At 39.3% G+C, this 12,244-nt stretch overlaps 1 protein-coding gene across 1 annotated transcript in view; it reads right to left on the reverse strand.

Moving 5' to 3' along the window:
* RALYL (RALY RNA binding protein like) overlaps positions 1 to 12,244 on the reverse strand; it is a 796,461-nt gene that overhangs the window by 54,139 nt on the left and 730,078 nt on the right. The window contains exon 9 of the mRNA XM_033929436.1: positions 8,480 to 8,593. Within this exon, the coding sequence (XP_033785327.1) occupies positions 8,480 to 8,593 (114 nt within the window). The remainder of the gene's footprint in view (positions 1 to 8,479; positions 8,594 to 12,244) is intronic.

Below are 12,244 nucleotides of genomic sequence, written 5' to 3' on the forward strand. Positions count from 1 at the left end.
AACTGTAGACTTCCCAGAACATCCTGAAGAAAGCCACAGCATGATGGTTGAAACGCCAGTTCTACCTACCCAGATGCAATGAGACTTGGACAACCGCAACAATCACTGCACCAGCCACAGAAGCCTAAGAGAACATATAACCCAGCTCTATGGGAGAACATCTTTAAAATTCAAATTTGTGACCACAGGATTTTGCTGCCTCAATCGCCTGTACCCTAGCCAATCTGGTTTGAGGGTCAACTATATATAAAGACAAGCTGCTAATCCCTTAGCACACGCTGAAGAAAGCCACAGCATGATGGCTGAAATGTCAGTTCTACCTATCCAGATGCAGATGACCCGGACAACTGGAACAATCATTTATACATTTTGTTTCAACCTTATCGAATTACCCCTTTTGTATATATTTCACAAAAGCAACCTAGGAAGTTTCAGTTTTTCTAGTTTCATTAAGAATTTGATATACTGCTCAGGGTGATGAGCTGTCGAAGCCATTAACAATGTTTTGCCGAGCAGCTAATACATTATGTAATAAAAGGAAAGTACTTAAAAGGTTGGAAGGGATAGTTAGAAAAATGAATTCTATTATTGATATGAAAAAGTAGTCAATGTAGGGAGAACAGAGAAGGAGTGGGTAGCAGCGCCAGAGTGCTGCAATCCAGGCCATCCCCATTAAAAGGAGATCGGGGTGACAATATCAAATTATGTGCCTTTATTAAATAGACTTTCTACAATGACCTCTAGTAGCATACAAATGCTTTTGTGCAAAGGTACACCTGTTCAAAAAGGTGTAAATATGTGTACTCTATACACATGTACACATATATTTTATAAATACATGATTTTATATCATACCATACCGTTTCTTTTTTTTTTTTTTTAATATCTTAGCAACAGCCAGGTAATTCAACAAGCGAAAGAACATGACAACAAATGAGACAAGGTACAAACTCCTCGATTGAATGCCCAACACAATTGACATTTTAAGTAATATAAGACCCCCTAAACAAACACAATCAAACCCCTAACAACCAGCCTCAAGTCACAACAATCACTCACCAAGCACCCCAGCATTCATACTCCCCAAACAACCAAACACACATAGGCATCTTTTCTTATACCCTACAATTATCAGCAAGGAATCATGGCAGCTTACATAAGATTAATAAGGATTCATAACAGTAACATTAAGGATCAATTAATGGAGTTCATGTCTTGGATTACAGTGAGAATAGATGTGTTTTTAGTGATTTCCTGAACTGAAGGTGCATCCCTGATGTCAGGGATAGGCGGTGGTCATAATAATGTGATTCAATTGTGTATGTTTATATACGTACATATACATCTTGCTGACAAAATTTAGCAATTTGGATCTCATAAAATTTTCAAAGCCCTCCCCCCCCCAATTCTGAACTTTTGAGAGGCCTCTGCAGATTGTAAGACCCTAAACTTAGTTAGCTTATAGGTAAATCCACTGTTCCTATGTCTTCCTCAGGAGAGGAAGGACGGAGGTATAAAATAGAGAAAAATTCCTTGCATGGTTGTACATGAAGGTTCATGGTGCCAGATTCCCAGTCTGCTTCTGATTAATCTGGCAGAAACAGAAGTAGGATGCAGCTGCCAAGTTAAAAAAAAAAAAAGTAATTTTATGCATTTTCAGTCTTGTTAAATCATGAAAAATATTTAAAAAATAGAAATTCATATAACTCATCTCTTCAGTTCTCATGAGTTTTATGCCACATACATGCTATCTTTCTTTACATAAAGCATCTATGTCAAACTCCAGAGCTGTGATGTTACAAACATGCCTGATTTTGAGGATGACTATCGGCCTCTTTTACAAAGCTGCGCTAGTGGCTGCACTGCGCTAACAGCCCCGAAGCCCATAGAGATTTAAAAGGCTTCAGGGCTGTTGCTGCGCGGCAGCCACTAGTGCGGCTTTGTAAAAGAGGCCGTATATCATGTAAATTAGCAAACCACAAATCAGGATATGCAAACAAGCTTCATGAATGTTTACTGTAACTAAAGGAAAGTAATTATTGTTGGCATTGAAGGAGGAATGGGGTTCACTGACCCTGACATGAATAAAATGACCTTTACTTTTGACCTGTGACTATCAAATAATAAAAATGAATTATTTATTTTTTCCAGCATTGTAGTGTGTCTTTACATTGAAATTCTGTGGATGTCAAACTTCCATTTTAAACAACTTTATCTGAGTTTCTACAAAATCATGTCTATGGGTACTTCACATCAGCAGCAAAGAATTTTTAGGTGCTCTGCTTCCAAATGAGTTTGTTGCTATGTCATTAACATTCCTGCAGCTTAGCAAATTGGGTGAGATGATAATTATATTTTCAGACATAGGAGACTTAATTGCTATTTAATCGCTAGATGAGCTGAGCTGTACTCAGCAGATGGCTGGAAAAAATCCCTTCCAGAAATAAATGGAAACTGTTATCACACAGAGTTGAGCCAGTAATTTTCTTTCATTGACAAATAAGGATGTCATGTATCCTACTCTTCTTCTAGTACAGCACTTTAGTTTTCAATTTTTAATCTAAAGCATACTAAGATTACCAACACTACAATTATTTGTACAAAAGAGGATTTTCTAACAGAACAAGGTATGTGATGAATACTGTAAAAAGTATTAGTACTGATTCTTAAAGTTTAGAATTAAAAGAATGTATTCTCCAAAATAAAACTTTCTATTGTCATATCCTTTGATATGTATGACATTGTTGCTTACCTGTAGCGGTTGTTATCCTAAGACAGGTGACTGATCAGGCACAAAAGTGGGTGTATGCAATAGAAACAGTGCATGCAAATCTATCTCATGAATATTCATTATGGATAACTTGAGAACCTGAGTGGCTAGGAGGTATTCCAGGAATGACTGGAAAAAACCTGCTGAGGATGAAGCATCTGCTTATATATTCAAGATATGCTTAGCTTTCTCTGCTTCTTTATTTCACTCTCTAGCACATTTCATATGGCCCAAGATGATTGCTCCTCAATCACTCTTCTGTGCCAGATTAAAGCACAGGCAAACTAGACATGAGCCTAGGACACAAATGTTTAGGGAGACCTTATCAATTGTGCTCAGGACTCAGGAAGACAGGGTTGCCAACTATGTCAGAGGTGGGCAACCTTGGTCTTTGAGAGTCACAACTCAGTCAGGTTTTCAGGTTTCCACAATGAATTTACAAGAGATCTATTTGCATACAATGGTAGCAGTGCATGCAATAGAAAATGTTTGCAGAAGGAGTTTTTCTGTGTTACAAAATGCAAAGATTACAGCACTTTTCTGTTTTCTGTGGGGCCCTTTTACCAATCAGCAGTAAAAACTGTCCTTAGTGCACTATTACATTCTGGAAACTCAGATCCATTAAAGCTTACTTTGATACATCGGCATTTAGAACCCTAGTCCAATCCCTCGTACTAAGTCTACTTGACTACTGTAACATCGCTTATTTAGCAATTTCCCAAAAGAATATGCAACGTTTACAATTGATGCAAAATGCAGCAGTCAGACTGATCTTTGGGCTGAGGAAGTTTGACCACGTGACACCCTACTACCGGCAGCTACATTGGCCACCAATGGCGGCGCGCGTAAAGTTTAAATTTGCCTGCTTCTGCTATAAAGCACTACACGGACTTGCCCCTAAATACATAACTGACCTTCTCAGCCAATAGACACAAGAGAAGTTCACATTTCAATTTCGTTTCCCCCCCAGTTCGAGGTTGTAAACTGAAAAAACACCATGAACACCTTCTCTCACACCAGGCAGCATCGTGGAGTAGAGACCTAGAACAATTGCTTTCGCCCACTATTTATGGGGAATTAAGGAAACGTCAAAAAACACACTTGTTCCTAAAGCATCTAGACAATAATAATAATAACTTTATTCTTCTATACCGCCACAATCTTGCGACTTCTAGGCGGTTTACAATCAAGAGTGCTGGACATTCAGCAAAATACAATAAGTAGATATTCAGAGGAAATACAGAGAATAGAGACCTCAGGAGGCAATAGTATAGAAATACAATTTGCTGAGCGAAAATGTAATATGTACATTTTAGTAGGTAATGTCCGACAGGACCTATTGAGGATAAATAGCAACGTAAAGTTATGATAAGATGAAGATAACAGATTATATTTATAACAGTGCTGTAAGTTCAGGTGGAATAGGGAGGGGGGAGGGAGAGGGATCAATTGTTTAGGTATTTCTGGAACAGGTATGTTTTTAGGCGTTTCCTGAATTCCCCGTATGTAGTGGGCGAAAGCATTTGGCCTAGGTCTTTGCCCCATAGGACTGCTTGGTGAGAGAGAAGGTGTTCGTGGTGTTTTTTTCATTTTGCAGCCTCTAACTGGAGGGGAAATGAGTTTTGGGTGTGTGTTTCTCTTAAGTTTGTTATTAGAAAATGCGAAAAGGTCCGTTATGTACTTGGGGTGCAGGCCGTATAGTACTTTGAAGCAGAGGCAGGAAAATTTAAACCTTACTCGGGCTTCCGTTGGTAGCCAGTGCAGCTGCCGATAATAGGGTGTCACTTGGTCGAATTTCTTCAGCTCGAAGATAAGTCTGACCACAGCATTTTGCATTATTTGGAGATGTCTCATATTCTTTTGTGAGATTGCTAGACAGGCGATGTTGCAGAAGTCAAGCTGACTCAGTATGAGGGATTGCACTAGGATTCTGAATGTTGACGTATCGAAGTATGATTTAATAGTTCTGAGTTTCCAGAGAGTAAGGAAACCTTTTCTGAATAGGGAATCCACTTGTTCCTTCATTGTTAGGCATTGGTCTAGAATAACACCTAGTATTTTCATGGTGGACTGAATAGGGTAGTTGAGTTTATTGATGCATAGTGGGGTTTTATTGTCAAGCAGGTGAGGGGAGGCAACAAAGAATTTTGTTTTTTTCTGGGTTGAGCTTGAGCTTGAAATCTGTCATCCATTGTTCCATCTCATTTATGGCATCGGATGCCTTGGGAATGGTTTCCGAGATGGAGTTGGCGAATGGGATGATGATCGTAAAGTCATCTGCGTAGCTGAATAGTTTTATTCCTAGTTGGGTTAGTTTCACACCTAATGAGGACATGTAGATATTAAAAAGCAGTGGCACTATTTTTCAGGCACCGTGCTGATTCTGACGCTGCTTTGAGAATCTGGGCCTCGGTGTATAAGTGACTCGTGCAGTTCTACTTCCATATCTAGATTATTGCAGCTCTTTACACTGCAGCATCACAAAGAAAGGACTTCAGAGGTTGCAGCTACTCCAGAGAAAACAAAAAAAAACTCTGTGGAGTGACGATGTTCCTAAATGGACTTTATTTGAAAGTGTCAAAGTTCCAAAGGTACACTGAAATCATCCACATAAAATAATTCCATCCACATAAAAATAAATCATCCACATAAGAGCCTTAAAGGACCTAGTCCGCTAGGGATACAGGACCCAACACGGTCTGCGTTTTGACAAAAAGTCTTCTTCAGGGTGTCCTGGGAATCCTATAAAGCTGAGTAGGTGGGAAACAATTGTGTGGTGCCGGAAGTGAGACACTGCTTGCAGCTACTCCAGAACACAGCTGCTAGACTGATTTTCTGTAAGGCTCAATTTGAGAGGGCAAGTCCGCTGCTGATAGAACTGCACTAGATGCCAGTCAAGTATACAATTCAATTCAAAATTACATGTATGGTTCACAGAGCAATATATGAAGAAAGTTCGACTGGGCTAACTTCAGCCATCCAAGTTTCACACTCCTATAACTCAAGAATGACCCAATGCTATAAATTACCTCTTCCCTCTCCACGTCAAGTTCAGAGGAAATCACTCTTCGACTCCATGTCTCCACCTTTGAGTTTCAAGGCCCCAAAATTTGGAACTGCCTCCTGACTTGCTTACATCAGACCTCCTCCTATCTTCAATTTAGGAAGGTGCTAAAAACACATCTGTTTTCATTATAGTCTTGCTATGATTCATAATTTCTATATTGCTAACCTTATTAGTCTTATGTAAGCCGCAATGATTCCCAGTTGACATTTGTGGGGTATAATAAACAATATGGTATGGTATTATAAGAAAACCATGCATATTTTTCCTGTGCAGACAATGAATATTACCCCTAAATTATGCAATTACATTTGCATCTGCTGCTTATTACGCACGAATGTTATTTTATATACATATGCACATGTTTTCAAAAGCCTGCGTGCAAATGCAGATCCCTCTCTGGACCCATTCCTGAGAATGTCCCCACTCCGTCTGGGTAATGTGAGTGAACAGGCTGTATGCATGCAGCATTAATCACATATGTAGCATGCAATTTTTATAAAAGTTTAATGCTTTAGCTGCTGAAATCCATTTGAGAATTATGATCGCATTGCTGAACTATTATTTTGTAGCACACATTTATTTTTTTATGGAGTACTTAGCACATATATTCACCTGAAAAGCTGAGAACATTTGTTGTGCTTTTTATTGCAAAGCAACAGATGCGTATCTTCAATAAATCTCATGTCAAGTCAGGAAAAATCTTAAAATCTTATCATTTCAAGCCAAACACTTATTAGTTTATCTTACTTCTGTCCCAAATTATTTAGTATCACAAAATGTTATCAAGGACTTTACATGTGTTGACATGTCAAATATAGGCCCTCTTTTTCTAAGCTGCGGTAGAGGTTTCTTCCGCCGCTTGGTGTGCTGAATGCTCCTTCATAGTGATTTTTTGTGTCATTTTTGATTGTCTTCAGTCATTTCCGACTATATGCTTAAAGACAAGTAGACTGTTTTTAGTCCATTTCTTTATTTGAGTATTTGACATCAATTGGACCCCTTAGGAAGGTGTGTTCGCCGAAACACGGACCGTGTAGGGTCTGGTTGGACTATTACATTTATATTTTTATTGTGAAAGAACATATAATAAATCATTCGCAGAGCATCAGCATCCACAGTTTTTGGTTTTTATCGTTGGATTGATTCTACTGTGGATTATTGGGTTTTCTTTTCTCTTTTGTTGTGCTAAATGCTCTGACACTGCTCTGATGCTCATATAATTTCTGTGAATGTCAGAGCTGTGGTAGAATGATAAGCGGCAGAAGTTTAATTCAATTCAGGACCCATGCAGTATTAACCACTCGTATACAGCAGGGAACTTATCCAGATAAGTCTCACGCGGAATTATTTAAGTGATTAAAGTTAAATATCTAGATAACTGTATGGATGGTATGGCAGGACATTGGTGATGCATATGCATCACCAATATCCTGCTAAACTGTATAGTCCTCCCCCCCAGCCCATCAAAATGCCTCAAACTTTCTTCTTAAACAACAATAAACAAAAATCCAGTCATCATTCCAAATCAATTATAATTTCTTAGTAGATCCTCAGTGAGCTCTTCAGTTGCTTTCTAGGTTATGCAAAAAAATTAAAAAATAAATCGCATGAACCACAATCATCATAGGATCAGTTCTCTACTTTCTATTATGATTTTAATTTTCAATTTTTAATTTAAACAGTCAATAATTTTAAACAGCACTTATCTAATTGAAATATTCATTCAGGGAACGCCTCTACCGACATGTCTATGTTTCAATAGTTTTTCTTCAGGGTTGAGGCTTCCGATATTAATATCATGCTCTTCTCAAAGATAATTGCTTCGCATGAGATACTAGCTCCTGGGCTCATCAGCAGATGAGCAGTGGATCGGCTAGGAGCTGTGCCTGGTGGGTCGGGTGACCCTGGAGAATGGGGCATGTGGGGTACATGAAGGAGCATTCAGCACACCAAGCGGCGGAAGAAACCTCTACCGCAGCTTAGAAAAAGAGGGCCTATATTTGACATGTCAACACATGTAAAGTCCTTGATAACATTTTGTGATACTAAATAATTTGGGACAGAAGTAAGATAAACTAATAAGTGTTTGGCTTGAAATGATAAGATTGCTGGCATGACAGGGTCAGGGGCCATAAGTTATTTAAAGTAGTTCGGGAATATTGTATTATGTTGTTAATTTGTGGTTAATATATTTAATAATAATAATAACAACTTTATTTTTATATACTGCAATACCACAAATAGTTCAGAGTAGTTTATAGAGGAAGAGACTGTATACAGACAGCGATAATACAAAAAAACTTTGGAAATTACATTAGCTTGTTAAAATTAATCTAGTTTATCTGGGAGTGTTTTAAGAATACATCAAGGCAGAAGTGGATTCAATAAACAGGGCTGCGACTAATTTTCACCATCCGTCGAGTCTTGCTTGTTAATGTTGGGCTATGGAAGGGAGTTTGGGGGGTATAGGGGATGGCTTAGGGAACGGGCCTATCCAGGTTCCGCAGCTATATAAACTATTCAGCAGGGGGATTTTCAAACTGAAAAATTTGTCTATATAACTCATAAAGTTACATAAAACAAATCTTTTCATTATCAGTCTCCTTTTCCCTATGATTGCTGTACAGGCCATTGTTACTTACCGGCTTCAGCTCTCTGTTGCTTCTCAATCTTCTCCAGCCGGCCCAGCAAGGAGTCAATTTTAGTTTTGATTTGAGTTAGTTCCTTCTTAATAGTTTGTAGTTCATCTGATTTCACTGTAAAGAGACAACAAAATGAAGCTTGATAAAAAAAATAATAATAATTTGATCTAAACTGAAAGTGCACACAAAAATGAGATTTTAGATTGGCCTGGTGGGTTTTCCTTTAGTTTTGCACATTGCGGCACAAGAGTCATGGTTTCAAATTTCCTGTCCTTCAGGTCAGCAGAGCTTAAGTATATATTTACAGACCATGTCTCTGATTTCAAAGTGGCGTACTGCAAAATCATGCGTAAATATATTGGAGCTGATATTCAGAGTGATTTAAATGGGCAGGAAGCTCTAGTCCTGCCTGCTTAAATCGCTTCTGGCTTCTTAAAAGGAGATATTTAACTGCTGAATATCACCTCAGACTGCTCAGCTTAAAAGTTGGCAGGTCTGGGGTTACATTGGGGAGGGGCCCCAGGTTAAGTGCTTAATATCAGCAATATTAAGTGCCAGCACTCACAAGTGCCAGCTTAATATAGGCTAGAACCTACATAACTATTTTTTTGTTTAAAACAAAAAAGTGCCTCAGAGCCCCAATTACCCTCCCCCCATCATGATATCTCTTTCCCTCCCAAGTCTGTGGCAAATCTCTCAATTCCCCCCCCCACCCTGAAGATCCTCTGCCCCCTCCCCTCCTAAAGTCCCTGCCCCCTTCTAACACCCCGGATCATGGCCCCTCTTTTCCTCTAGGAAATTTGTACAAGAAAAGGGTAGATATAACACTAAATCACAAATAAAATCTACTCTCTTCTGGAGTCAGGGAGGTAACAAAGGAAAGGGACTTGGGAGTTCTGATCGACAAGTCAATGAAGCTGTCTGCGCAATGTGCGGCGGCAGTGAAAAGGGCAAACAGAATGCTAGGAATGATAAAGAAGAGGATCACAAACAGATCGGAGAAGGTTATCATGCCGCTGTACCGGGTCATGGTGCGCCCTCACCTGAAGTACTGCGTACAGCACTGGTCGCCGTACATGAAGAAGGACATGGTACTACTCGAAAGGGTCCAGAGAAGGGCAACTAAGATGGTTAAGGGGTTGGAGGGGCTGCCATACAGTGAAAGATTAGAGAAACTGGGCCTCTTCTCTCTCAAACAGAGAAGATTGAGAGGGGACATGATCGAAACATTCAATGTATTGAAGGGAATAGACTTAGTAGATAAGAACAGGTTGTTCACCCTCTCCAAGGTAGGGAGAACGAGAGGGTACTCTCTAAAGTTGAAAGGGGATAGATTCCGTACAAACGTAAGGAAGTTCTTCTTCACCCAGAGAGTGGTAGAAAAGTAGAACGCTCTTCCGGAGTCTGTCATAGGGGAAAACACTCTCCAGGGATTCAAGACAAAGTTAGACAAGTTCCTACTGAACCAGAATGTACGCAGGTAGGGCTAGTCTCAGTTAGGGCGCTGGTGTTTGAACAGAGGGCCGCCGCGTGAGCGGACTGCCAGGCACGATGGACCACTGGTCTGACCTATCAGTAGCAATTCTTATGTTTTTATAAATATAGAAAAACAAGCAAGGTGGAGAAAAAGACCTCAGTTTAAGCCTCAGAAGACTAGGGAACACTACAAGTGATCCCATAACAATCATAGGCCATAAAAAACACAACAACTCCACCTGCTACTTTAGTACAACAGTCCCCTCCTCACCAGACACCAGGTACTACAGAGTCCTTCAAATAGTGCTACAAAGTCCCACACAAACAGCCAACGCTTTAACAACACAGAGATCACAAAATTGCAACTTATCTTGTGCTGCTCTTCATCTGGCTGTATGACAACAAACAGAATCGCAAATCTCTACGGGAGAACCCCATTTTGCTAAGCGCATCTTCAGGGGAATAATCCACAAACAGCTCTGCTTGCGATAAGGTAAACAATGCCTCTGAGGTCTTTTTGTCCACCTTGCTTGTTTTTCTATGCTTATGGTCCTTTGTTGCCCCTCTTTCCCTCCCCCATCACTAGGCAAAATTCACACGTCCTCAAGAGAGGGCCCTTCGCCCCCCCTCCAGCTGTCCTGTTATACCCCCCTTGGTGGTCCAGTGCCTCCTGGCTAGCTAAATACTGCTAAGCTGGCTAACTGCTGATATTCAGTGGGAGATAGCTGACTATCTTCCATTGAACATCCTGGTCAGCGGATTGGCTGGTGACCAACTATATTTGTCAGCTGGCTTGCTAAGGCAGAGCAGCCAAATTTAGACCTACTGTTTAGATGGGTCTGATGACCCAAAGAATATTGGTGAAGACTGGCTAATCATTGACTACGATATTCAGCGGGCGATAGCCAGCAATCTCCCGCTGAATATTAGCAATTGGCAGGCTTAGTGGTAACCAGCTGGTTGCTAATATCCAAGTGTTATAAGATTATTGTTATTACACACCTGCTTCATTACTGCTAATATCCAAGTGTTATAAGATTATTGTTATTACACACCTGCTTCATTACTCTAGTATGCCTAGTTTTCTTTCTATTCCTTATATTCTGAGCAGATCTCTCTGCTCTTCACAACACCCGTTAACTAAATCCCTCTCATAGAAAGGTCTGTTTTGATATCACTCATCCCTGTACATTTTCTGCTACTGCTCCCACTTTATGGAATTCATTGCTATTATACTATATATAACATTTGAATCCTGTCTAAATTCAAGGATCACCTGAAAAGAGTTTTCTTTGAGGCTGTCTTAGAACAAATTGTGAACTAGGCTTACATTGTCACTCTCTCACTCCTGGGGCTTCTGATGGGACTGGTAATTTCGTTTTATCATACCTCCCTACCCTTTTGATTCTTTAATTAATTTTCAATTAATTAGTTTTAGTATTAGGTTTTTAACTAGTGATATATGAGGGGGTGCTGAAGAGTTCTCAGCCCAACCAACCAACTTCCTACATTCTGAGCATTATTTTGCCACTGTAGCTGAAAAGAGTGTTATCTTATTTTGTTAAGTACCAATTTGCAGAAACAAAATTCTATACTTCGAAATTGTTTCAAATCTTTGACTTGAATCATATTCACGTCATTCTCTTCTTGGTTGGACTGAGAACTTTTCAGCACTCCCTCGTATGTTCTGAGTGTTTTTAAATTTAGTATTACAATTTTTATCTTGTTATGGTATGTTTATAAACTATTTTATATAATCCTTATATACCAATTTTTTTCCTTTATTGTATTGTGTTTGTTTCTTTTCTTAATTCATTTTGTACAGTAACTGCTTTGTTTTTCATTAGAATATGTGGTATATGAACCTTGATGCTGGTAAGGGATATCAGACTCTGACAGCTTGAAAAAAAAATATATGTATCTAAAATGGCTAATATACAGTAAATGTGTATTTGCATGTTACATTCACATAGAGATGACTGATTGAGTAGAAGGCGACAGAGGGTAGTGATCAATAGAGATCGCTCTGAGGAAAGGGATGTTATCAGTATTGCTCAAGGTTCTGTTCTTGGGCCTGTTCTTTTTAACATTTTTATAAATAATATTGCTGCAGGGCTGTCGGGTTAGATTTGCCTCTTTGCGGATAATACCAAAATCTGCAATAGAGTAGACATGCTGGATGGTGTGAATAACATGAAGAAAGACCTGGCGAAGCTTGAAGAATGATCTGAAATTTGGTAGCTAAAATTTAAGGCTAAGAAATGCAAGGTCATGCATTTGGGCTGCAAA

Source organism: Geotrypetes seraphini, chromosome 2 (genome assembly GCF_902459505.1).
Source record: "Geotrypetes seraphini chromosome 2, aGeoSer1.1, whole genome shotgun sequence".
Taxonomy (NCBI): domain Eukaryota; kingdom Metazoa; phylum Chordata; class Amphibia; order Gymnophiona; family Dermophiidae; genus Geotrypetes; species Geotrypetes seraphini.